The following is a 26318-nucleotide window of genomic DNA, read 5'->3' as shown; positions in this document are numbered from 1 at the left end:
TATTCTGCGGGCAACAAGGAGTGCCAATTGAATACAATCGCCGCGGATAGACGAAGAAAGGGTTGGAGGAGGAGAGAAGACAAGCAGCGCAATGCGAAGGCACCAAAGGGAGGTGTGTCGTGGGCGGAGAGGGCGTCTTGTCAAGATTGCAGAATGGATCAAATCAAACGGATGGGGTGGGAAGCTGAGAAGCTGGGAAAGCTGGGAAAGCTGGAGAGCTGAGATGGGAAAAGGGAAAGGGCTGGGCGGGCTCTGGCTCTGGCTCTGGCTCTGGGTCCTTGCTCCTTCCTTCCCTTACTTCTGGGTACTCTGTACTGGCAACCAGGTTGGAGAGATTGGGACGAGCAGGTGCAAGTGGGCGGCTCCTGCATGCTGAAGCAGGAGAGGCACGGGGCTCCGGTGATTAGCCAACCAGAAGCCGGGAGGGGTCAAAGCAGGAGACGAACCAGACCTGGCCAGACATGGACAGAGATGGGCCGGAGACTTGAGCGAACAATGTTCAAATTCATCGTCAATGGTCTGGTGGCTCCAGCACTGCAGACTGCCTAACCGATAGGATATTGCTTGGATCTGACATGGACACGGACATGGACATCCACCAGACGGATCTGGCAGGGGCAATCACAGCGATCATGGCCAACACTAACGCTCAGAGCTCGCAGACCAACGTACCATGTACTCCGTACGAATCCTTTGTACAACCACTCGCCAGTTCTCATCGGTGCCTGCTTTCGGCTCCCATGGCATGTATTTGGAAGTGCAAACGATTCGGAATGAGGCCATTAATACGATTAGTCCCTCCTCTCGTTGCATTTGGCCGTCCAACAGCACTCCAAGTGCTCCAAAGGCAGCAATGAAGAGACTGCTTGACAGGCGTTGGGAGCGCACATTACGCACTGTGCTTCCATTGAGGATCCTCAAAAAGGGGTAGCACTTTTCACACCTTTTGACTGCGGTTGAAAATCGAGCACAGTACGACGGACTCGCGCACACGTTCTTTGTACATTTCACTCCTTTCCTAGAGGCCACAACCAACAGACCGTTGAGCCTTTCCCAAACACATTGCGATTTCAATCTTCACCAATACTCTCTCTTGACATCGCTAGCCACACCGTCCGGTGTATCTTTCTATCTCGTCATCGAAAGGACCCTCGGCGGGGGTCAAAGTGCTCACAACGCTGGCCCTGACCCAAAATGTCTGGTGTGGTCGAACATGATTGTCCACCCGCTATGTTCGGTGTTACAGCTCACCTGGCCGACCAAGACAACTAAGACAACATTTGAAGTTTGACCGTCCCCTGAAAGGACCCGCGGCCACCCCGGACCACCATGTTAGGCTTGGCTCGGTGTTGGAGTGGGGAAATTCGACTCCATTGCTAGTCGCATAGTCCCTGACCAACCTGGTCTAGAGCCGAGCTAATGTAAATTGTTCAGTACTTTTTTTCGCGGACTTGGGCATTAGCCGGCACTGGAAGCTCCATGCAACTCACTTGACCTTCGAACTGTGGTTGAATGGGGTACCTGAAACGAAACCAGAACAACCAAAGACAAGGGTCACCAAGAGATCTCTGAGTTGAAAGACCTAGACCTATCCTACCACGCCAACGGCCTGGACGAGAAGGGCCAGACCGACCTGTGCCTCTCCGTTTCGAGTGTTGGTGCTTCCGACTGGGAGGTTTCGTCGCACAAATGGTACCGAGCTGGCCGTGCTGCGTGACAAGGTCAAAAATCGTGCAATTCGCCCTTGTCACCTCTTGGCCAGCCACCAATTACGCTGCCTCCTCAGGAGGCATTCTTATGACGGTGTTGTTCAATTGGACCCTCACCATGGTTTGTCTCGTGTGCTGTGTGACAAGCAGTTGACGATCGTCGGCCAGGACCAGCACCCCAACACTACCCATTTGAACCACCTCTTCGGGAATCATGGAGTGAAAAACCATGGCACAAATTACAGATTTGCTGCTTGGCATTGGTTCTTCTACCAGCTTCCGGAATAACATCAAATGCATGTCGTACACAATTGTGCTGAGCGACGCTTTCGGTATTACAACCAATATGCTGTTGCCCTTGACGATTCGTCATATCCTCTCCTCCTCTCAAAACCGGCGAGGCTCCTAACTTGACAAACCCCGCCCCCATCAATGCAACCAGACAATGCAATCTTGCTTATGGAAAGTTGCCTTCACAGGTCAGCGTCTGATTCGGCTGCTGACATGGACGCCAACCAGACAACACGGTGTCGAATTGACGGCGCCTTGGTGTTTCGACCACAATGGCCGTGCATAAGAGCGTATGCTTCTGTAGAATCTGTGATCTGCGGCTGGCGTATTTTGCAGTCGCTAGCCCAAGACATACCATTTCTTCCAGCACACAGCCGAGTCGATATATCAGACGTGCATTCTTTCAACTATTCCTCTGTGCCTCAGATTTCAGATTTCGTATGCACCCGTTGGTGCCGGAGCCGTGCCATTGTTTTACATTTTGACGGATGAGCGCTCCATTGCGCCGGATCGGCCTGCACCAGGTGTAACTGCAAGGTCTCCGATCCATGCACGAGGTTCTCACTAAACTTCATATTCCGAACGCGAGACACGCTCGTGCTTGAGAACCTACAACACCAAGAGGCGAGCGACTTCACTGGTCACTTCTTCAGGTGTTGGGCCAACTTATCGGCACATAGCTAGGATGGCAAGCAAACCATGCACCATGCCACCACAGAGAATCGAGACCGGATGACATGTACCGATAGAAAATGGTGTTGGCTAAGTGGCTCTAATTTACTCCGGTGGTTGTACCAGATATGCAATTTCCCTACCCCGGCTTGCGTGAGTCCACGGTCCGCAAACTCCACCACGAACTATTATCCCCAGTGCCTTCTTTCAGATTGGTGTTTGAGGCGAAACTAGGCTCGACGGCAGATATGAAGCTGGCTCCAGTCCTCTAACACGCGTCATATCACGAAGGGATAGTGCAATCTCTCAACACCAACTGCATACCTAGACGATGCTTATACCTGTGAACAACATAGGTACTCTTGATAAAGATCTAAGTCAGCGTTTGTGGTTGAGAGGCAATTTGACGTGCCGCCAATCAGGAAAAGGGTATCCACAACCATGTCCGTGAGACCCTGTCCCCTGACAGGGATATCCTAATCGGTAACTATTAATCTGTGTTCAGAAAAATCAAAAAAAAAATCGGACTGCGAAATTGGACCCCAAGAACGAAAAAGGTCGGGGAAGTCATTTGCTTCCTTGTAATACGGAATATAAGGCAACAATAATACTTATCAGTTCCTCCTCTCCAGGTCTCCATAGTTCATCTCGTCGACCTAACGGAACTTCTTTTCCACGCCAAATTAGGCCAAGGCGGGAGCGAGCCGCGCTGTGTCACACTTTGAATGAGAATGGCTAGTTCCCGTCGTAACAGCTCAGAGTCATCAGAACGGCAAGCGATGTGGTCGGTGAAAGGTGGACAGCACCAGGTCAAAGAACAGTCCAAGCGTTTCCGAGTCCAACATCTGTCAAGGACGGCAAATCTATGTCATCTGTGACCAAACAACGTGGCGACAACGGTGCAAGACGAGTTGTCAAGTTTCTTCATTTTGGCGGCGTAGCGTCATTGATGTGCTGCGGGTACACTGCTGGGGGTCCTTGCTGCTCCAGACCCTGCCCCAGCATTATTTGTGATGGTCAGTGCTTTTTAATACTCCCGCCACATTTCTTGATTCTCAATGCCCAATATGGATGGATTGAGCAGGAGGAGCTTCTCGACCAGGCACCATGACTCTCATGTGACATGCGGCTGCCTCCTGGATTCAAGTTTCAGTTTTTCCAGAAGCATTCTGTGTTTCCACTTGCTGGAGCCCTTGGAACAATAGAACCGGGGGTGATGTGGTTGATCCAGATGGCAAAGGACTGTCTCCAATTTCCGCTTAGGCAAAAGGTAATGTCCGAAACCAGACTCGACAACCAAGTCAATATCGGACGATGATCAGTCACATGTTCATGTCATTGGGCTTGTCGGAACCCTAAATCCGTTTCAATAGAGTACTCGGGGCTTGCAAGTATGATGGTTGGCGGCGTTATTGTTGACATGTAAGTTATAGTCACTGTTTTATAGTCAATATTTGTTAGTCCTGTACGTTCTTTGCTTTTGATGCAGTATCTTCAGTTTACCATTCGCAATGCGAGATTAAGCAAAATTCATCAAGGCGGTTGACTGTCTACCAGTGTCCATTTTGCAGCAGATTTTCGTATTCAATGGGTAGTTTGGGCTGGAGAAGATAAACGCGCTGTCTGGTTTTGGTCCGACAACTTGGCCAACAACCACCCAATCTGGAACACTTCCCTACCCTACACCCTTCGTTCTTTGGACATTTCTTGTCCAATTCAACTCATTCATGCGCTATTGATGCAGTCTCTGAGTCTATGATATACCTTGACTTGGCAAGTTATGAGCCAGTGAGTACTAAATGGTGTTGTGCCAAGGTTGGGATATTCAGTCCTCTGTTCTGACATGAAAGTTATGGTAGACTTACCACTTCCCAACTAGTACATCGATACACGGATTCGGTGCCTGTTGAGTAAACGTGGTGAGCGTAATTCTGCGCGCAGACTACGTTGCCTCTTGGTACAAGTTCCTAACAATTCAGCTTAACACTCGTTACGAGGTGAAGTGTAGTTCAAATGGAGTACCCAGGTAGATAGAAGATGTATCGTGGATGGACTTGGTGACACCAAGGTTCAATGTTCCTGAACCCCACCAGTTAGGTTGGCGCGTTCCTGACTCAACAAACCGCTGCCCGATCTACGGATCATCCCTCGACTTCTCACATCGAGAGTATCAATTGCCGCGCCGTACCCTCAAAGAGCCGCTGCGAAATTAACAATCCCATCTCATTGCTTGTCTTTGCAACTCTTACACCACGCCAAACCCATATCAGGCGACGCAATGGCGATTCCCATGGAAAAACTAGGCGGGCGCGGTAAGACCGACTGACACCGAGTCGCAAACCACATTACAATGCAACAAAAGCTAATTGAAGCTTCCCAGCCCTCCGCTCGGCCGACAATGACGACGTAGAGCGTGAATACGACAGACTCCGTGATATGGCTCGCGCAGAGAACGACAAAGCTCACCAAGCATCCCAACGCGTAGGTCCGAAAAGCATCCATCATTCGCGACACCTCCACTGATGCCATTCTAGTCCCAAGAAGCCTTCCACGCCGGCGACCATGATACCTCACAAAAGTACTCCCGCGAGTCCAAACAGCACTACGCCAAGCGTGACGACTATAACCGCCAGGCATCCGAATACATCTTCCGGGAGAACAATGCCCAGGGCAAAGTCGACGGAGACTCAATTGACCTCCACGGCCTGTACGTCGAAGAGGCAGAGCGCATACTCGAGGAGCGTATCCGTTCGGACCAGCGACGCGGCCAGGAGCACCTCCACGCTATTGTAGGCAAGGGAAACCACTCCGCGGGCCATGTGCAGAAGATCAAGCCCAAGGTGGAAGAGCTGTGTCGGGAACTGGGACTCAAGTACAGGACTGAAGAGAATGCCGGGAGAATATACATCAACCTTCAGGGTGGAGAGCCCTTGAAGCCAGGCCAGCATGGTGGTGGCGGTGGATACGGAGGACAGACTGGCCATGGCGGACAGCAGCACGGCGGGCAATATCACGGCGGGCAGCCACAGCATGGAAAGCCGCCGGGACAGGGACAAGGTCAGCATGGCAATCAGCAGCAGGATGAGATGGAAGAGCTGGTTGGCAAGCTTTTGCCTAGGGTTTTGAAGAAGCTGGAGAAGGCGTGCTGTACTGTCATGTAGAGGGCTGGGGTGAATGGGATATTGGGAATAGGCGTTTCGGCCTGGATGTTGATTTTAGATACCACGTTGGAAAGGGTGGGCTTGTTGGATTAGATGTTTATATGATGGTATTGGATATATGGGATTGGAGGTGTTTTAGATAGGATTGACATACCTCGATCCGGTGACTTTAACGGCATGAAAGTTGCTGTGGTCTCGAAAGAGTTGTTTGTATATACAGTGGTACCCATTTGTCAAGTAGCGTACAGTTTATACTGACATGTTGACATACCGCCTGGGAGACGGATGTGTGACTTGCACATTACATCGTTGAGTGGAAATGGTCAGGTGTAGGATACTACTAATGGGATTGAAGTGCAAGATACCGAGACAAGTATTTAAATAGTTGGCACCAGAGTGAATACATGACACCCGTGGAAGAACTCGAGGAAGAGAGGATGTTGGTGCTGATCTGAAGTGACATAGTTCGATCTGGCACAAGGCCAGCTATTCGGCTACACAAAAGAAGACGTTTATTCCAAACTGATCAATTGGTCTATATTGTACTTTGACTAAGGAGAAAACAGGAGTTAAAAACCAAACGATGGGTATAAACCGATGCCGCTATGCTGAAACCCGCGAAACTACTCTAGAGTAAATCAGTATTCCCAACAACCAAACAAACTTCAAAACTCGTCAAAAGATGCACTAACGTCGGTAATACTGCTGCTGCCCGCCTCGCTGAGCCAACGCCTCAGGATCATCACTCTTAGGCTGCTCCGGCACCTTGTCAAGGGTGAATCCCAAAACCTCCAGCATAAACACAACAATCATCTCCATCAAGACTCCCATACACAGATAAAGCCAGACATTAGAATTGATGCCCGCAAAGACACTCAAGCACGAGTACACGACACGCACAACCACAAAGGGCAGCGAGGCAATAACACCCAGCAAGATGCGGTGCTCGCCCTGCGCAACGTATCCCTGGTTCCGGAAGGCGATGAAGGCCTCGATGCAGAGCAGCACCATGACGGCAATCATGAGGCCGACACCGACTTCACTCGCGGTGGCGTAGTCGACCTTTACGGAGCCGTTTTCAATATGGAAAGACGACTGGGTGCCGCCGACGACGGTGACGATGATGGCCACCACGACGAGCAGCTGGATGAGGCGCTGGTGCGTGGGAGTCAGGAGGATGTGGCCCTGGCGTTTGATGGATTCAAAGACGCGGCTTAGCAGGCCGAGGAGGACGAGGATGAGGGGCCCGAGACCGAGGCTGTTGACGGTCATCCAGCCGATCCAGAGGGATGTGTTTGTGGGGTCGTTCATGATGGCGAGGCGGAAGGAGAAGCCGATGATGCGGGCGAGGGCGAGGACGATGAGGTACCGCCATCCGGAGGACTTGGTGAAGCCGTGCTTTATGGAGAGGAAGATGGCGCAGGCGAGGAAGACGACGTAGATGGGGATGCCGACGACGGAGATGACATCGTAGGTGTCTAGGTGAGGCATGGTGTTGACTCTTTGAGAGGACGTGTAAGTCAAGGTATAGATGAATATGTATAGGAGTGAGGTTGGTTGTAATATGTATGTATATTCAATCTTGTCTGACTTCCAGATACCCTTCTTGGCAGACGAAACACACATTCTTATATCTCACGACCATTCCACTCGAAGCATCAAACTCGGATCACGGCACGCAAAAAACTTCATCACAGCCCATTCCCCAGGCACCACGGGAGACCCGACGCCTCAGCCCGGTAACATCACCATCCAATCCTAAGCCAGTATCGGACGGCAACACACGCCAAACAGGCAACTTGAGAAAACGATTGCGTTGTGGATTTTAATGGCCATGGATTCAAGTGCGTGGCTTGTAAGCTGAGTGACGAAACGTCGAAACAGTTACCAAAAGGGGTTTAGTGGCCTTCGAATGGATTTGCTGTGTAGGGCTGATGGGACGGGATGCTCAATGGTGATTGGCTGGTCGGTGGTGAGGGAGTCGTGGCGCCGATTTATTGCACCCAGGAACTGAGGATTCGGAGGGGGCTTGCTCGAACGGGTTTACTGCTTTGAGAATGTTGTCGTTGATTCGAGGTGTGCGAGGCTGTGCTGATATTGCAGGTACAGATGCGGATGCGAGTCCCGGCCGAGTCAGTAGAGAGTAGATGGGCGGGATATGCAATGAGGCTTTTCATTTTGGCCATTTGGTGCTATTTCCCTTTTTGGGCCCTGCTTACGGTATGACGACGTTTTGGACGAGGTGATTGCGTGGTGATGGTTTGGGGACTATTGCAAAGTGCAGATCTGGGCTGCCTCCTTGATGGATTTGCAGGAATTGAGTTTACTGATTGGTTATACTATGCTTGACTTTTCGAATTACTTTCTCTCCCAATTCAAAGGCGATGCAATGCAATACATCGTCGCAAGCTGGGCAAACGTGGCTGACAACCTCCCACTTTTCGTTCAACCCCACCAAAAAAGTTGACATGACATCTTCACCTTCACCTTGCAGCTTCAACGTCCTGCCTCGCATCCTCACCCGCCATGCCAGTAAGCTCCCCAAGTCCTACTCGACGTCCAAAGCTCATCCACTAAACCACTCCTCCTTCTCTCAGCTCATCATCGTCTCCGGCCTCCCCACATCAGGCAAAACCACACGCGCAAAGCAACTCTATGACTACCTATCAACCCGTATTGCGGAGACCCAACCGCCCAAGTACCGCCTACACCTCATATCCGACGACTCCCTCTCAGTATCCCGCGCAGTCTACGACCTCTCCCCCGACACCGTCCGCCTCCACACCCGCTCAGCGAACTCCTCCGAAAAGGATGCCCGAGCCGCCTTGTACGGCGCCGTGAAGCGCGTCCTCTCCGACAAGGACTTTGTCATCCTCGATGGGCTGAACTACATTAAGGGGTGGCGGTACCAACTTCACTGCGAGGCGAAAGCCATGAGGACGCCGAATTGCATACTACGGGTTGCGTGCTCGGTAGAGCAGGCGAGAGCCGTCAACCAAGAGCGACTACAACAAGACGCTACTGCTCAGACGGAGCGAGACAATAGCGAGCAAAGCGCAAGTGAAGTGGCGGAAGCGTATGCGAGCGAAAACTGGGAGAATCTCGTCTTCCGATATGAGGAGCCTAATCCTATGACGCGGTGGGATTCACCCCTCTTCGCTGTGCTGTGGGAGGATGACGAGGCGCAAACGAGACGGACGTTTGACCAGCTCTGGGATGCTATGGCTGGGGAGGGACGAAAAGTCGTCAAGCCGAATCAGTCTACCATTCAGAGAGGCCGAGACGCCGGCGGTGATTACTTGTACGTGCTTGAGCGGGAGACACAGGATATTGTGAAGAGGATACTGGAGCAGCAGGGTGATGAGGGGGGCGGCGAGGTAAAAGTACCGCTTACTACCGGGGATAAGGAAGATTTGGTGGTGGATTTGCCGGCTGGGAAAAAGGTTGGCTTGCCGCAGCTGCAGAGGTTGAGGAGGGCGTTTGTTGGGTTGAATAGGGGCGGTATTGGGCTGGAGAGTGTTGGGAATATGGAGGCGGATGGGATGAGGGAGGTGTTTGTGAGGTATTTGAATGATGCTTTTGAGAAGGATGAGTGATTGGATGATATTGGAGGGAGGCATTTCACGGGCATACCTGGGATGGGATGAAATGGCGAAAGGATAAAGGACGAAACTAGCTGGGCATACACGGCGTTTGGTTACACGGAGCAGCACCAGCACACATGGAGAATCACGACCTAGGGCATGAAATCATATTCGAAATTCCAAGACGATAAAACATCAACAGAAAACTGAAGAACCAACCCGCTACAGACCACACCGCAAACCTACAAAGTGTAAAGATTCACACTCCGCCCAGTCCTCTCCCCCTCCTCAATCAACCTCTTATTCGCCCTCCTCAAAATAATCTTCATCGACAAAGCCGACACCACACTCAGCACCGAAAACCCCATCATCAACAACATGGCCATCACATAGCGCGGCCCATCCGTCGACGGGAAGAAGTACGGACTCCATATATTCCCGAGCTGCGCCAGCAGATTCACAATGGCCGTCGCGCACGCCCTCTTCTCCGGCGTGTCGTTGAGCACCGACGCCGCCCACGAATACACCATTGAATTGGCGGCAAAGCAGCCCGAGCAGTACAGAAACGCGGCAAAGTACCGCGCCGGCACGTTGAGCGTCGCCACGGAGATGATGAAGCCTACCATGGCGGTCAGCATGGGCACGGAGATGTGCCAGCCGCGTTCTTTGTTGCGGTCGCTCGAGTATGCTACTGCGAAGGAGACTATTGCGCCGACGAGGTACGGCGGTGCGGTGAGGGCGAGGGTTGTTGTTGTTGAGCCGAGGTGGAAGCCTTGCATGATGCTGGGATTTGTTAGATGAATTTGTGCTTTTGTACATGGTGGATGGGACTTACGTTGGGAGAAAGTTGTTGAAGCCGTAGGCTGTGTGGTTTGAACATAGGAGGAGAACCTACTTTGTTAGTTGTCGATATGGATGGTATAATGAAGGTCACTTACGAATATCCAGGTCCGATAGTCACGGACTGCCGTTCCAAGTCCACTCCAGACAGAACGCTTTCCCTCCGGCACAGACACACGATCTAGTATGATTCTCCTGGCAGCAACGCGGCGCTCCTTTTCAGAAAACAACCACGTGGTGCTACCCGTCGTGGAATCAGTATAGTCTGGCAACAGGAAAAACGCAATCAGCGCAGCTCCAAAACTGCCCGCCCCCTCAATGATAAACAGCCACTGCCAGCCAGCTAGATTTCGCGAGCCGTCCAGACCTGCAAACACACCCGCCGAAATAAGTCCCGATACGGCCGTCGCAATGACAAGGCCAGAGTACAAGACGGCCGTTCTGAGGGCCAGTTCTCGCCGCGTGTACCAACAGGAGAGGAGGTAGAATGCCTAAAAAGCGTGAGCTGGGATATTTGTCCCTGGGAGAAGTGTACATACACCAGGGAAGAAAGGCGCCTCAATGATGCCGAGCATGAAGCGGACGGCCAGCAGGCCAGAGTAGCTCTTTACGCCGGCGGTGGCAGCAGACACGCAGGACCAGATGGCCACGCAGCATGGTAGATAGATGCTGGGTCGGACTCGCGTGAGGACCATGTTGGATGGAAGTTGAGCGAGCATGTAGCTGACATGGTTAGTATGGTTAAATAAAAGGATTGGGAGAGAAAATACCCGACGTTGAGGATGGAGACAGCAACATTGAACTGCTCGCCAACAAGACCGAGGTCTTTTTCGAAATTGTTCAGCCGGGCTTGACTGCCATGTTGTTAGAACGGTATCTAGACTCAGGACCGTGTACTCACGCAATGTTATTGCGGTCCAGATAATTAAACATGTACAACAACCACACGACCGGCAGTAGCGTCAGGTCCAGCTTTCTGACGAGTTTCTTCTCCGTAGCAAGCCACTCAGGACCCTCCGTCTCGTCACTCATAGTCTCACCAGCTTTGGTGGTGGAGATGTCGTCAAACGGCTCTTCCACATGGCGCGAAAGAGACGCCTCTTGACCTTTTTCCAATGCCATGATGAAGAGTCGATTCAATAAGAGGACCACCGAGTTGTGAATTTCGGATATGGGAAACAAGTCATGTCTGCCGTCTTATATACCCGTCTGACGGGATTCCAAAAACCTGGGGTATGCCGAATCGGCGGGGGAAATCCTGGGGTAAGTCCGGATCCTTGGTAGATATGAAGTCAATGGCTTACCCGTTTTATTACCAATGCAGTATCCGATTGGAGTTTTGACAATGTCGGCTGTCCGATCGGAGTGTGGCGAACAACATTCTGTACTCCGATCGGCGCCGATGTTGTAAACCACCATGACGATGGATTATATAAATGCCAACCATTCATCTCAGTCAAAATGAAATAAACTCAAAGACAAACATCAAAACTCTCGTCATGGCAACAAACGGAACTAACGGCCTCAAGGCCCCCGTCTCAGCGGCCACCAAACTCCGCGAGATGCTCAACACCAAAGACATCATCGTCGCCCCCGGCGTATACGACGGCTTCAGCGCCAGAATAGCCCTAGAAGTAGGCTTCCAATGCATCTACATGGTCCGTAACACACCCTCCCTCTACTCTCCCCAAACTCACGCATCCCAGACCGGCGCCGGAACATGCGCCTCCAAACTCGGCCAGCCAGACCTAGGCTTCGCCTCCCTCAACGACATGCGCACCCACGCCGAAATGATCGCCAACCTCGACCCCAGCACGCCTCTCATCGCCGACGCAGACACCGGCTACGGCGGCCCCAACATGGTCGCCCGCACCGTCGCGCAATACCACCGCAGCGGCGTCGCAGCCCTCCACATCGAAGACCAGATTCAGACCAAACGGTGCGGCCACCTCAGCGGCAAGACTGTCGTCGACACAGACGTCTTCGTGCAGCGTATCCGCGCGGCTGTACAAGCCCGGCTGCACCTCCACTCCGACATCCTCGTGATTGCGAGGACAGACGCCCTCCAGACGCATGGGTTCGACGAGGCGATTGCGCGGCTGCAGGCTGCGAGGGGCGCCGGCGCGGACGTAGCTTTCCTAGAGGGGATACACAACGAGACGCAGGCGAGGGAGGCGTGTAGGATCCTGGCGCCTATGCCGGTGCTGCTGAACATGGTGGAACATGGGGCGACGCCGTCGTGGACGCCGGAGGAGGCGAGGGACATGGGCTTCAGGATCATCATCTTCCCGTTTGCGTCTATTGGGCCGGCGTATGAGGCTATTAGGGAGGCGTTTGTGAGGATCAAGGAGACGGGGAGGACGGGGCTGGATGGGGGGTTTACGCCGAGGAAGTTGTTTGGGGTTGTGGGCTTGGAGGAGGCGGTTAGGGTTGATGAGGAGGCTGGCGGGAGGTTGTATCATAAGGTGTAGGTTGTGTATGTGAGTGTAGTTGACATGGTCACAGTGAGGACTGGGTGATTTCAAAGTAAACTTGTCTTTTCAGTGGTATTTGTGGTCGTCATGTTGTCCTGCTGTGTAAGTCGCTGCCTCGTCTATGATGGTTTATGTCGGCCAGCTCTAACTAGTAGTACACTGTAAACGATATCCAAAAGAGTGGAGTGGACTTGACTGATGGACATATAAAAAGCTAGATATATGAGATATCTCAATGACATCAACGGCCAACATGCTTTCCCATGCGTTGAGTGGTTCAAGGCATACCAAACATGTGCTCTGCTGGCGATTTATAAGTCATTGCTCTAACTAATCTAGCCTGACATTGGTCGCTGATCACCGGTCAATCTGCAGGGGCTATTCACCCGAACAGTTCATCGTCAAAATTCCTCGTGCTACTAAATGTTTGAAGTTAAAAGCGTATACTTCGGGAAAAGTACAACATTGCTCCGATACTTGGCGGAAACTTATGTTGATAATACTCAACAGAGACATGATGAGATCAAGGTTGCTACAATACATGCTAGCCAAAAGAGTCTTGAGTAAAAGATAACCATCCAACGCTATGTACTGCAGCTGACACCCGCAGCGCTTCTGGGCTTAATACACCGCTGCCACAGACCATAACGGTCTGCAGCACCATGAGCCAAATGATTCCTTCGCAAATAATGGCACCAAACAGTCGCCGTGTCATTGGTTGTGAAACGAGGGTTGCAGCATTCCTCGGTATACTCTCACCGTCATGGGCATTCAGAGTAACTGGGAAGGTGGGAGGGGGATCTTGACATGATAAGGAAAATTGAAAGGGATGAAGGCTGCAGTTCATCCCGAAAATCAGCTTCATTTTCCATACTGACTTCAATCTCTCATTAATCCAATACGTCACAATGCCCCAACATTTCCTGTCTTAGGATAATCCCTCCGAGCGAGTGGCCCGGGAACCTCGTGCTACCAAACAAAGCACCTGTACTTCGGGGGCAGGTAAAATTCAAAACAAAAGAAAATGAGATCCACCAACTCCGATAACCATGCTCATATATAGATAGTCGTTATAACAAATGGAAAATAGAGACGAGACCCAGATCAAAGGGAACCGGTCGAGTCTGCGTCGTAGACGATGATATTTCGGTCAGCACGTTGCCGTTATGGCACATAATGTTGGCGTGATCGAGCTTTTTCCTGCTCCTGTCGTTTTCTTTCCAATCCAATCTTGGCTGCTTCTGTACCGTCATCTGGTTGGGCAATTTCCCCAAACCAAGGATGTTTCAAAGCGTCCTTGGCGGTAATACGCTTTGAAGGATCATATACAAAAATCTTTTGGAGCAAATCAAGAAAGTGCTTGAAGAATTGATTATTCGACGGAATGATATCCTATTGTGTTGGTCAGAATATGCGCACATTTTACATGACTGGGCAGCAAGAAAGGGCACTCACATGAAGATGCTTCATGGCCTTGACAAATCTCCTAGATCCTCGTGTTGTGTCCGGAGTGGGATAGTCAAGCTTAAGTCGTTTAAAATACCTAATCATGTCAGCAAAAAGAACCAAGTGTAGCGTGAGAAAAGGACACAAGCTTACTTGGATGCCGGGTTGCCGCCGCTCCTTGTAGACATCTTGTTCACGGACTGGACAAGATGGCTATCTATTCTCGACCCAACAACAGCTTCCATCATGGCCAAGTGCTCAAGGTTATCGTGAGTCTGGAATAAGGCATCACCAGTGAAGAATTCAACCAAGATGCACCCAATGCTCCAGATATCACACGGGTATGACCAACCCAAACCCAAGATGATCTCAGGAGCTCGATAATGTCTTGTTGATACGATAGACGAGTGGTATTCATCGTGGAATGTTGCGGATCCAAAATCAATCAACCGAATCTCAGTATTCAGTAGCACCCGTCGCTGCGAGGATTGCCTATTGATGGTTGTCGACGATGACGGGATTTTTCGATTATATGTAAAGGTCTGATACAAGTCCTCGCAGAGCAGGATATTTTCTGGTTTGAGATCGGTATGGATTAAGTTTAGATCGTGTAGGACTGGTTCTTCGTTAGCATGTCATGTCTCTCCTCCGCCCAAGGCAATGGATATGGCAGTTCTGCCAAAAAAAAAAATAAAAATAAAAATAAAAAAGGAAAAAAAAAGTGAGGGCTGTACTCACATGCTACACTCGTAAAGAGTTGTCGAGCAAAGTTTTGGATATGACTATTAGGGAAAGGCACAAAACTATTGCCCTTTAAAAAGTCAAAGACGCTCTGGCCCAAGAGGTCCATGACAATGCAAATATGGCCGCGATAGTCGAAGCAATCTGTTAGGTGGATGCATCGATATCGATTACTAGCGTCATTCGCCTTTAGCGTAGCCAGCACCCGTAGTTCAATTCTTGATGCATCGCGGTACTTTTGTACCGATCGAATAATTTTGACGGCAACAGACTGGTTTCGCCTCTTATCACGGGCTTGCACTACTTTGCCGAATGTTCCTTGGCCAAGCAAACGGGTAATTTGATCTAGATGGGTGTGTTAGCCACGCATATAAGAAAGCGTGAATAAACCTATAGAGGAGATATTGCACTCACATTTATCCGTTAGTTCTGCATCGGGGACAACAATATAGTGGCCATCGTCATCATCAACTTTGACATTCTTTGAGTAATGCTGCTTGCGTCAAACAAATACAAATTAGCGTTGATATCCCAGGAAAATGCAGTTTATTGAATTCAATGTGTTTGGAGACAAGTGGGATGCGCGAATCTCAATATCAGGTGACAACGCAGGACGGACGAAATGACGGCGAGAGGGGGAATACTAACGTCATGAACAACCTTGACGTGAACATCAGACACCTTTTTCGGAGGCAACGGCGGCGGCTTATATGTGAGGAATCCACCGCCTAGACCATCGACGTCCCGACGTTTCGCTTCGTTGGCGGCCTGTTGACGGGTTGTCCGCTTTCGTTTTAAAGGAAGGGGCGCCTCGTCATATTGGCTGTTCGAAGAAAGGGAAGTCGGGGCGGTTGTGTTCAGAAACGAGTTGGTGCGATCACTAGAGAGGGTAGAACCGATGGGTGTTGCGTGTTGCAGAGGCGTGTTTGTGCGGGAGCCGACATACTGAACGTGGTAGCCTGAAGGAGGAGCATCCCGACGTCGACGCTTAACGGGTTGACGGGTGTTCGCAGCGGGCTTGTACGAGCCGGCAGCAGCAGCGGCAGCGGCAGCGTCATCGCCATTTGTATTTGGGGCAGTTAATTTTCGACTGGTATTGGCCGGTTCGGGCTCTGGTGTGTCGTCAATGACAATGATCTCTTTGGGCAAGCCATTGCGATAAAAGTTGTTCCAGTCAGGTTCCCGGGAGCGACGGCGTTTCCGCGTAGGAGCGTCGTGGTCATGGTTGTGAATGGCAGGGCCGGCAGCCGCTGCGGTTGCTGATGTACCAGCTATTGTGGATGAATAATTATGATCAATATGGTGTCTCGGTGTTGTTGGGGTTGAGGGTTTGAGATGGTCGTAGCGATGCAGGTAGTGGCCGTGGGGAGGTGGTGCTGGTGGTGGTGGCGATTGGGGCTGATGATGATGATTCTGGGTTACGACATCCGACGAGTGGTAACCAGCATCATGGCTCCCAGGCTGGTCAAAAGGTAAATGGCGAGCAGTGTTGGAGGACGACGATGATGTAGGCACCGGTGCGTTGGAGGCGTAGAGCAAAGAATTGGCAGCAGTCGAGCGATAATTTGACGAGGACGCCGACGGATGATGGTGAGCCGAGTGGTGCGTCGGGTGGTGGCCTTGGTAGTGAGTCTGGTGGGCGAGGTGATAATGAGGGAGCGTGGCCACGGCCGTTGTAGGCGTCGACATGCCTCTTGGGTGTATTCCCCAGCAATCGGGGGGTAATGCGAGATTGTATTCAAGCAATGACGGTCGTGGTCGGGGTTGAAGTCGAGTGGTTGAAGGGGAAAGTCGGGGTCGACGATGATGTTTGTTGATATCGAAGACGAAAGACGAAGACGAGGACGAGGGGAGCGAAAAGCGAATTAGTGTGGGTAGTCACAGACTCAAAAGCCAGTTGAGTTGAGCCAAGCCCGGCAGCAATCAACGGCTGGGATCAAATGCACCAGTCTGGTCTGCACTGGATGGCCGTAAATGCGAGACTGGTTGACTGACTGGGCATGGAGCCACAAAATGCTGGACTCGTCACTCTCAACTTTGGCTCAGAGTGTGGTGCGAGTTGCGAGATTCTGACAGGGAAGCAGACCAGACCAGACGGTGCTGCTGGGGAACAGAACAGAAGAGGCACCAGACTGGGCTGACGGCTGGCCTTCAATTGGGTACTGGAGGACTTTAGCACTGGGAGTGGGCGGTCGACCTGAGATGCACGGTGGTGAATGGCCGAACTAGACTGGAGGGCATGTAGTCAAGCCTGGTCAGGTCAGGTCAGGTCTGGTTTGGTAGCATCAAATTTAGTCCATGTTTGTCAAATCATCAGCTGGCCAACCATCATGGGCTTACCAAAAGCCTGACGGTAGTCTGGTAGTCTGGTGGCATTCACAAAGTCTTTGGCGGCACTGCAGCACCTCCGTACAGTGCGCAAACAGACCAGGATTTGGCACTTGCCAATAAATCTCCAACTGGCTGATGACTGCTTCAACACATGAGTGTGGATTTGGGCGTCGAGTCTCGTTCTGTCTGGTCTGGTTCAATATTTGTCTGATCCCAAGTCAAGCCCATGGAAATGCCACTGTAATTGTGTCCATGTCTGGTGTGCACATTGCATGTGTGCATCAGACTGGACATGGACAACTCTCGCCTGATCTTGTGCAAAGTGCAAAGTGTGGGCTGAACTGGCTGAGCGGGAAGAGATGGGGCAACTGAAGTCACTAAAGTCATGCAAGTCATGCAAGTCACTCCAAGTTCATCAAGTCTCTCCGTCTCTCTGTCTCTGGTCCGTCAAGTCTGACTGGTGTCGAAACGTGCCTCATTCTGCCTCATTCACCCTTGCACGCGCCCCCCATTCCTTCAATTCCACCGACTTCTTATCACTCGCTCCCGTCTTTATTACCAAGTGGCCAGAGATTGGTCTGGTGCCGTCAGCCTTGGTCAGCTTTACCCTTCTTCTTGGTTTCCCGTCATGGTTGCTCCTCCTGATGGCTCTTGCTAATTAGCGTGTGTATCACCAGGGCGCAGACGGAGTACAACATGCACTATTTCAGTCGACATGGAACAAGGACCGCGGACCTTTGTCTGTAAAAGTAGCACTTCCGACCTTGTCTACCAAACATTCAAACACTGTACCCAGTCCACCAGTTCTGCCCTGTCAGAGACCCGACCCGACACACCTTTCTTGGAGAGTGAAAGTGGGATTGTAACGACCCCAGCAAAGGCACTTCCATCAACCTGGCATTCTACGGGCCACTCGGTGCTCAAGTGATTGCATGTCTGACTGGAGTACTTGACTGTACTCCGCCTATTTGCTCCGCCTTTGCGAAGAAAGGTTCACGTGGCTGCTGCCGCTGTCAATGATAAGTAATCTTGTCGTGTGAAACTTCTCTTTCTCCAGTGTTTATCTGCTAGTCATCTTTCTCTTCAACGGCCGACAGTGTAAGTTGAAAAAAAAAAAAAGAAGAAGAAGAAACCGCAATAAACTTTACTTTGAAGCCGTCCGACTTTGTGGAACCATTTTTGCAACCTGCAATCGCCATTATTTGCGTCCACCGTCCCCGCCACGTTCCGCAAAATCTCTTGCATACAGCCAGCAATAGATACTCGCGTTTCAGTGGTCCAGGCGACGCTGTGCCTTTTATCAAAGTGAAATCGCCAATGCTGTGTTGAACTTATTCCCTTTGTGGCTAAAACAAGCTTTCAGCAGCCATGTCCCAACATTTGGTGGCCTAAACATGGTTCTTTCACTGCAAAACCAAAGCCCTGGCCGCATCCCACAGTAACAGTATCGCAAGGGGAAGAAGGGGCAAGTCTGTAATGCCCTCAACATTTCAAGGGCACGTAGGGTATGTCTACAGGACTGCAAATAGAGACTGATGCTGCATGTGCCCGTCGTTTTACGTTTGGCAAAGAAGCAATCTCCATCTCCCTCGTCAAAACATTGAGTGCCTTGTATTGCGGCACTAGCACGGGCAACAGCCAAGCTCAATCTGTATTCTTCCATGCAGCAGGTTCCCGCCCTGGGAGGAGCCTAAAAGTCGAAACGTTGCAGGGCAGGGCAAATTCGGCGATGTGCGAGACATGTCCGTTGCTGTCCCACAGCCACAGCCACGCCAAGGCTCGGTAGCAATAACCCATGCCACTGCCATGGTGTGGTTGGAGCTGAACAGACCCAGAGCATGGAGGGGGCAACATGTTGCAATGCCTCATCCCGAGAACCTACATGTATAACAGTCGGGATCAGCTTGGGCCTGCAACAAAATCGTCGCTCTTGCACAATGACGAGTAGAGAATGTTTGGAGCTTGGAGCTACAATATGCGTACATGCCTCTCGTTTAAAGGTGAAATCCTTCGTTGGTGTAAATATGCCCATAATTATGAATATTCTTTCGCGAACCTTCGGAGTCGCCGTTTAACGTGTCCATTTGTGGCAGGCAAATTGATCACCTAACTGTAGGCCCCCAGGAGCTTACTGGCCGCCTCTTCAAGAAACAAAAGGAAAAAAAAAAAAAACGTTGCTTCATGGTTTGTTGACCGGTATCAAGATCCAAGTCCACAAAAGCACTTTGAATAGACATTGGGGGGGGGGGTCCTGCCTCTTGGTTACTTGTTTTCCTATGCTCGGACGATCAAGTCGCACCTGCCGTGTTGGACTTGTCCCAAGTGTGAGTCGCCAGTGCCTCCTTCCCCAGCTTTTTTCCCGATCGGAGGAGTAACTTACTGATTGGGTGGGTAAATTGGTAAATGCTTGATGGTGTAAGCCACCTGAACAACTTCACCAATGCCCACCAACAGCTTTCATGGACTCTTCGCCTGCTCATCGTCATGAGGCCTTTGAACGAAAGAGCTGCTCTCCCATTCTGTTAGAAACGTATTCAATCTGATCATCATTTATAAGGGGCAACCCAAACAATCTCGAGTGAATCTCAACGCCAATGGTAGATCGCGAAAATTTGTCAACTCCGACATTGACAAGTCCGATCGGAAGAGCAGGTAGCCAACCGTCCGATAACGCCGGTCGGCGAAATGCATGTAATCAATGCAAACAACAGAAGGTAACAACATTCCAGCATGCAAAAGCGAGTATTCTGACAGAAATTATAGCTACGATGTAGCCTGCTAGCATCGGATGCCGATGCTACCGCTGGCGAGAAATGCTCCCGCTGTCAACGCTTCTCTCTAGAATGCAAGGTCGAAGCTGGATTTCGGCGCACGAGGAAGAGGAGGTATGCTACTTCCGATGCCATGAAATATATATATACATATACATATATTCGTATTAAACCAAGGATGATAGGCGTTCCTTTGAACTAGAACAGGAAGTTCATGATCTTCGACAACAGCTCGAGTCTCAAACAGCTGCGCTCCCGACACCAGTACCACGTCGACCATCATCAGGGGCGCGCGAAGTCGAAAACTCAACAATAACACCTTCAGGTCCCGTCTCTAACATTTCAGTAACGGATGCTGAGTCTGAAGTACCCGAATCTGCTGGGGAGCCTTCTATTGCCCCAAGTGTAACTACGCGTCCTGCTGTAGATGAACCTGTCCGTGATCGATTGGTTTCCAACCCAGTGGCCCGCCCTCGCGCACTAGGTAACACAGTCATATCTGTTGAAGAAATTGAACAGCTATTCGCCATGTAAGTACGAAATATTCCTCCGGGTACCTTGTTTGATATAATTGGCCTGACCTCGATGGAACAAGCTACCTTGAGCAATATCATCCCTTTCTGCCAATCATCAACCCGAACAGGTCGCCTCACCAGTATTACCAATCCTCTGAATTACTCTTCTGGGCAGTTATCGCAGTAGCTTCTCGGCGACTACGAACGCATCCGACGCTATTTGCGAGGCTAGCCAGGGCCGTCTCAGATTTACAATGGAAGACAATTCGCTCCATACCATACTCTCTAGCAGCGGTGCAAGCCTTGGCGATTTTGTGTACATGGCCGTTCCCAACAAGTAGTAGCACAGCAGACCCGACGTTCATGTTGGCAGGGCTGATGTTACAGGTTGGCACCCAGATGGGACTGCATCGTGCGCTGAATGCTCAGGACTTTGTCAAAGTACCCATGAAGCTGACTGAACCCGAGTTTGCGGAATGGGTGCGAACTTGGAAAGTTTGCAATATTGTTGCTCACAGGTAAGAGATAGGCATATCAAAAAATGGACTAAATAGTGGTACCCAAGCTAAACCTTGCGGTTTCATTGTATCGCAGTGTTAGTGTAGGCTGCGGTCTACCGATTCTTATCCAGCGCCATGACTGGCCACAAGCGCAGAGAGACAGGAACTCCATGTTGCCCGACGCAAATCTACATGGTTCAGCAGATTTTTCAATAGACGTCCACCTAATGATTGAACGGTTCCGGTACAAAGTATCCCACACATTAGGGAGTCTTGGTCCAGATAGTCAGTCATCACGGGAGAGGTTGGCCCTTTATCAACTGCTTCATACAGCTCTCGAAGAACTTGAACAGAATATGAATATTTCTAGCTCTCGCAAGTTCCATGCCCTGCAAAATTGCAAAGCAGATTTGTAGATGCTAACATCACCAATAGCAATTCTTTCATATTACCTCTCCTCAGCTCGCCTCCACCTCCAGAGCTTCTACCTCTTGGACGATCCAGCCTCTATCGACTTTACAGACCGGATTGTGCAACTATACAACACCGCATACTTACATATCAAGTGTAGTGAACAGTTTGGCAACTCCATAAACAAGTTTTCGTTTGAGCATTGTCCATTCTTTGGCTGCCAGTCCTTCATCTGCGCAGCATTTACTGTTCTCAAGATTCTTAAGAATGAATACTTTGCAAAGATAATCGATGTGGCCGCCGGGACGAAGCTTCTTGAATCGGCGATACTCGCATTGAGAACCATGTCGGTTGTGAACAATGACCTGCCAGCAAGACTGGGTGAAGTCATCGGGTTCTTTTGTACGGTGCCAGATGCGAAAATTATTGGGGGAGACAAGATGGAGGATATTGTGCTGAGTGAAGTAAAAAATCGACTCAGCATGAGTGTTGTGTATGACTCGCTGTGGATATGGCGGAAGCAGTTTCAGTCCAGTGCACAGAGGGAAGAAGATTCAAGGTCTTCAAACGCTCAAGATAAGTGTGCTATTGGTACTATAACGGTGGCTTTGCTAACATGTGTGGTAGTACGTGGGCAGAGCATTTTGGATACGGCGTTTGGGTCTTTTGGCTACGGTTCAGGCTCGCCAGCTGACTGGACAGGATTTTTCGACTTTGACTGGCAAATGTATTAGACGAGGTATTTACTCGTTTGGTTTAGGTAAAATCGCTATATACGTTGGCTAGAGGAGGATATTGCTCCATTTTGGTGCAGGAGGGCTGTAAGCGGTATGCGTGAAAGGTGAGTTCGTGTAATGCTATATCTACGCCAGACGCAATCCGCCACAAGACTACTATGCCAATTCGCACCCAAACCGTGCTTTCCAGTGATACCCTACTATGTTCATGGTTGGTTTGTGTACTTGTACATCTGATCGCTCCGTCACATATTTGCGTGTGACGCTGTGTTCAAGAATGGACATGATGGCTTCAAACGGACTCATAGTGCAGAAGCCGATTACAAAGCAGTGCAGTAAGAGTTACAATTATCACATTCAGTAATACACTTTGACCAATTAAGATAAAAGTTGTCTGCACGCCAAAGCTCAAAACGATAGGCACCATCAGATGATGTAAGTCTTGGTGGCAAGAAGACGAATATATTTTTTGCCTTTTTTTCCTCTGTAGAGTTGAATCTAGCAAGGCCAGGCGGCACCATCGGAAATAGGCCTTTCGTCCATGGCTGCTCATTGTCGCGGTCTGACACTGACTGGAACATTCAAATGACCATCTCAAATTGCGGGTCTCTCATCCAGACACTTGAATATTTGATTGAGTGTGACGTACTGCCAGCTGCCTGCGGCGGCGTCTTCTGTTGTGGAAGGCAACAGAAGCTTCCACTCTTTGCCTCCACCTGGCACCAGACTTCACTGTAGGCCACTTAGCGGGAAGCTTCCGCCTGATTTTTGGCTGTTTCAGTGCATGCATCATCGATCTTCCGCCTCCGGTCAGGGCGCTCGGTGATCTCATTGGCCCACTGGTCGCCTGGTGGACTGGCAATTGGCAGAGTCCTGCGGCACCTGTGTGAGTAAGCAAAGTCTATGGGTACCCGGTCTGCAGTAGTGAGATCACCGCAAAGTCAGGTACCTACACACCTCGCCTTTGTACCATACCGTTGCTGCCAGTCTCGCCGCCTCCAACAAGGTTACGGGCTTGTGCTTCGACCTTCATCTCTACCTTGCCATCTCGACTTTGTCCATACTTCACATCGTCTCTTTCACCCTCTTCCCTCTTCTTCCCACATTTTCATCTCCCAACCACTTTCTCCCCTTCATATACCCTCTAATCCCACCGATTCCACGTTTTTGGGAGCAAATCCCCGAAAGACGTGAGCTCATTGTAACTACCACTTTCGCCCGCTCTCGGCCACGTTTCCAACACCTTTCGGAACTCAGGACCAGCTTCGTCGAAGCATTCCAGATACGATGGCCTCCCAGCCTGAAGAGCACAAGAAGAAGGTCAACTTGACGTGAGTTTTCCCGCTTGATTCGATGCGTTCCGCGTAGATCCGCCTGCTGTGCGAGGCTGAGAGGAAATCATGACGATGCTAACCACTGTTGCAGCGACGCTTCTGGTGCTGATGTCAAACATGTTTGTCGAACCCCAAAGCCACGACCTGCCAACGCCGCAACAACTAACCACCCCTTGCAGGAGGATGATACCGCGACCGCAATTCTCAAAAAGAAGAAGAAGCCCAACCAGCTGATGTATGTGTATTTCCCCCCGCTGTCGATCTGGCTTGCATACGCCATGCTAACCCGGTATTTCCCAGGGTCACCGATGCCGTCAACGATGACAACAGCATCATTGCCTTGTCCGAAGCTACAATGGACGCTCTGCAATTATTCAGAGGTGACACAGTTCTGGTCCGAGGCAAGAAGAGAAAGGATACCGTTCTTATCGTCCTGGCCGATGAGGAGCTCGATGACGGAAGTGCCCGCATCAACCGAGTCGTTCGCCACAACCTCCGAGTCAAGCACGGTGATATGATCACCATTCTTCCTTGCCCTGATATTAAATACGTAAGTCTATCAAGCAAGCCGGGTAGAATAAACCTGCCGAGCAAACTACTGACGCCCCCAACAGGCCAAGAGAATCGCTGTCCTGCCCATCGCGGATACCGTCGAGGGTATCACTGGCTCTCTCTTCGACGTTTTCCTCGCCCCTTACTTCCGTGAGGCTTACCGACCAGTCCGCCAAGGCGACCTCTTCATAGTACGTGGTGGTATGCGGCAGGTGGAGTTCAAGGTGGTAGAAGTCGACCCTCCGGAGTACGGTATTGTCGCGCAAGACACAGTAATTCACTGCGAGGGAGATCCCATCGAGCGAGATGAAGAGGAAAACAACTTGAACGAGGTTGGTTATGACGACATTGGTGGCTGCCGCAAGCAGATGGCTCAGATCCGAGAAATGGTTGAGCTGCCTCTTCGTCACCCTCAGCTGTTCAAGTCTATTGGTATCAAGCCTCCTCGAGGTGTCCTGCTGTATGGTCCTCCCGGTACCGGTAAGACACTCATGGCTCGTGCTGTTGCCAACGAGACTGGCGCCTTCTTCTTCCTCATCAATGGTCCCGAGATCATGTCCAAGATGGCTGGTGAATCCGAATCCAACCTGCGAAAGGCCTTTGAGGAAGCCGAGAAGAACTCCCCGGCCATCATCTTCATCGACGAAATCGACTCAATTGCACCCAAGCGAGAGAAGACCAATGGTGAAGTCGAGCGCCGCGTCGTCTCCCAGCTTCTCACTCTCATGGACGGCATGAAGGCCCGATCCAACGTTGTCGTCATGGCCGCCACCAACAGACCAAACTCGATTGACCCCGCCCTCCGACGATTCGGCCGTTTCGATCGTGAGGTCGACATTGGTGTCCCTGACCCAACTGGTCGTCTTGAGATTCTGCAAATCCACACCAAGAACATGAAGCTCGGCGATGACGTTGATCTTGAGCAGATTGCCGCCGAGACCCACGGTTACGTCGGTTCTGATGTGGCTGCCCTCTGTTCCGAAGCTGCCATGCAGCAGATCCGTGAGAAGATGGATCTGATTGATCTCGATGAGGATACCATTGACGCTGAAGTCCTCGACTCTCTTGGTGTCACCATGGAGAACTTCCGCTTTGCCCTTGGAGTTTCCAACCCCTCTGCTTTGCGCGAAGTTGCTGTTGTGGAGGTTCCCAACGTTCGCTGGGAGGACATTGGTGGTCTTGAGGCCGTCAAGCAGGATCTCCGAGAACAGGTCCAGTACCCCGTCGACCATCCCGAGAAGTTCCTCAAGTTTGGTCTTTCTCCCTCTCGAGGTGTCTTGTTCTATGGTCCTCCTGGTACTGGTAAAACTATGTTGGCTAAGGCTGTTGCCAACGAGTGCGCCGCCAACTTTATCTCTGTCAAAGGACCCGAATTGCTCAGCATGTGGTTTGGTGAATCGGAGAGCAATATCCGTGACATCTTCGACAAGGCTCGTGCCGCTGCTCCTTGCATTGTCTTCCTTGATGAGTTAGATTCCATTGCCAAGGCAAGAGGTGGCTCCGTTGGCGATGCCGGTGGTGCTTCCGACCGTGTTGTTAACCAGCTTTTGACGGGTAAGTTTTTGAAGCGTATCTCAAATTCGTGTAGAGTTTTGGTCACTAACTCATATCTCCTTAGAAATGGATGGTATGACTTCCAAGAAGAATGTTTTCGTCATTGGTGCTACCAACAGACCTGAGCAGCTTGACCCTGCTCTGTGCCGTCCTGGACGTCTCGACTCCCTCATCTATGTGCCCTTGCCTGATGAGCCTGGCCGTCTGAGCATTCTTAAGGCTCAGCTGCGCAAGACCCCCATGTCGTCTGACATTGATCTGGGATACATTGCCAGCAAGACCAACGGTTTCTCTGGTGCCGATCTTGGATTCATCACTCAGCGTGCTGTCAAGATTGCCATCAAGGAGGCCATTTCCGCCGACATCGAGCGCACCAAGGCTCGGGAGGCTGCTGGTGACGAGATGGACATGGATGAGGACAGCGAAGACCCTGTTCCTGAACTGACCAAGGCTCACTTTGAGGAAGCTATGCAAATGGCCCGCAAGTCTGTCAGCGATGTTGAGATTCGGCGGTACGAGGCCTTCGCCCAGCAAATGAAGAATGCTGGACCTGGTGCTTTCTTCAAGTTCCCGGAGGGCGGTGCTGACGGCCAGGCCTCTGGCAACGACGGCAACGGCTTCGGTGATGCTGGCAATGATGATGATCTCTACGACTAAACTAGCCTGGCTAGATAATTAAGGAAGGACACAATGCC

The 26318-nt window shown here is 50.9% G+C and overlaps 7 protein-coding genes across 7 annotated transcripts; 4 read left to right on the top strand and 3 right to left on the bottom strand.

Annotated features, from left to right (window-relative positions):
- Positions 1-4950: 4950 nt before the first annotated feature.
- On the top strand, positions 4951-5833 carry VFPPC_04368 (Smr protein/MutS2; the record flags this gene model as incomplete). Its single annotated transcript, XM_018283736.1, has 3 exons — positions 4951-4984; positions 5053-5153; positions 5207-5833. 3 exons carry the CDS (start codon positions 4951-4953, stop codon positions 5831-5833), a joined length of 762 nt encoding a protein of 253 aa, XP_018144919.1.
- A 623-nt stretch (positions 5834-6456) lies between these two features.
- VFPPC_04367 (transmembrane protein) lies at positions 6457-7324 on the bottom strand (the record flags this gene model as incomplete). Its single annotated transcript, XM_022428398.1, has 2 exons — positions 6457-6461; positions 6526-7324. 2 exons carry the CDS (start codon positions 7322-7324, stop codon positions 6457-6459), a joined length of 804 nt encoding a protein of 267 aa, XP_022284466.1.
- A 977-nt stretch (positions 7325-8301) lies between these two features.
- On the top strand, positions 8302-9429 carry VFPPC_04366 (elongator complex associated protein Kti2; the record flags this gene model as incomplete). The annotated part of the gene is made up of 1 exon (XM_018283734.1): positions 8302-9429. One exon carries the CDS (start codon positions 8302-8304, stop codon positions 9427-9429), a length of 1128 nt encoding a protein of 375 aa, XP_018144917.1.
- Positions 9430-9659: 230 nt separating this feature from the next.
- Positions 9660-11379, bottom strand: VFPPC_13611 (MFS transporter; the record flags this gene model as incomplete). The annotated part of the gene is made up of 6 exons (XM_018291386.1): positions 9660-10200; positions 10253-10308; positions 10356-10748; positions 10797-10980; positions 11028-11111; positions 11159-11379. The coding sequence occupies 6 exons, from the start codon at positions 11377-11379 to the stop codon at positions 9660-9662; spliced, it is 1479 nt and encodes a 492-aa protein (XP_018144916.1).
- Positions 11380-11756: 377 nt separating this feature from the next.
- Positions 11757-12728, top strand: VFPPC_04365 (carboxyphosphonoenolpyruvate phosphonomutase; the record flags this gene model as incomplete). The annotated part of the gene is made up of 1 exon (XM_018283733.1): positions 11757-12728. One exon carries the CDS (start codon positions 11757-11759, stop codon positions 12726-12728), a length of 972 nt encoding a protein of 323 aa, XP_018144915.1.
- Positions 12729-13895: 1167 nt separating this feature from the next.
- VFPPC_13610 (protein kinase LKH1) lies at positions 13896-16607 on the bottom strand (the record flags this gene model as incomplete). Its single annotated transcript, XM_022428884.1, has 6 exons — positions 13896-14123; positions 14187-14274; positions 14331-14793; positions 14916-15263; positions 15333-15411; positions 15567-16607. The coding sequence occupies 6 exons, from the start codon at positions 16605-16607 to the stop codon at positions 13896-13898; spliced, it is 2247 nt and encodes a 748-aa protein (XP_022284465.1).
- Positions 16608-23470: 6863 nt separating this feature from the next.
- On the top strand, positions 23471-26280 carry VFPPC_04361 (cell division cycle protein 48; the record flags this gene model as incomplete). Its single annotated transcript, XM_018283731.1, has 6 exons — positions 23471-23514; positions 23609-23636; positions 23697-23752; positions 23818-24067; positions 24132-25623; positions 25688-26280. The coding sequence occupies 6 exons, from the start codon at positions 23471-23473 to the stop codon at positions 26278-26280; spliced, it is 2463 nt and encodes an 820-aa protein (XP_018144912.1).
- Positions 26281-26318: the final 38 nt, after the last annotated feature.

This window comes from Pochonia chlamydosporia, chromosome 3, assembly GCF_001653235.2.
Source record: "Pochonia chlamydosporia 170 chromosome 3, whole genome shotgun sequence".
NCBI lineage: Eukaryota > Fungi > Ascomycota > Sordariomycetes > Hypocreales > Clavicipitaceae > Pochonia > Pochonia chlamydosporia.
Note: the sequence above shows the minus strand (reverse complement) of the source record. Positions and strands in the feature narration are given on the sequence as shown.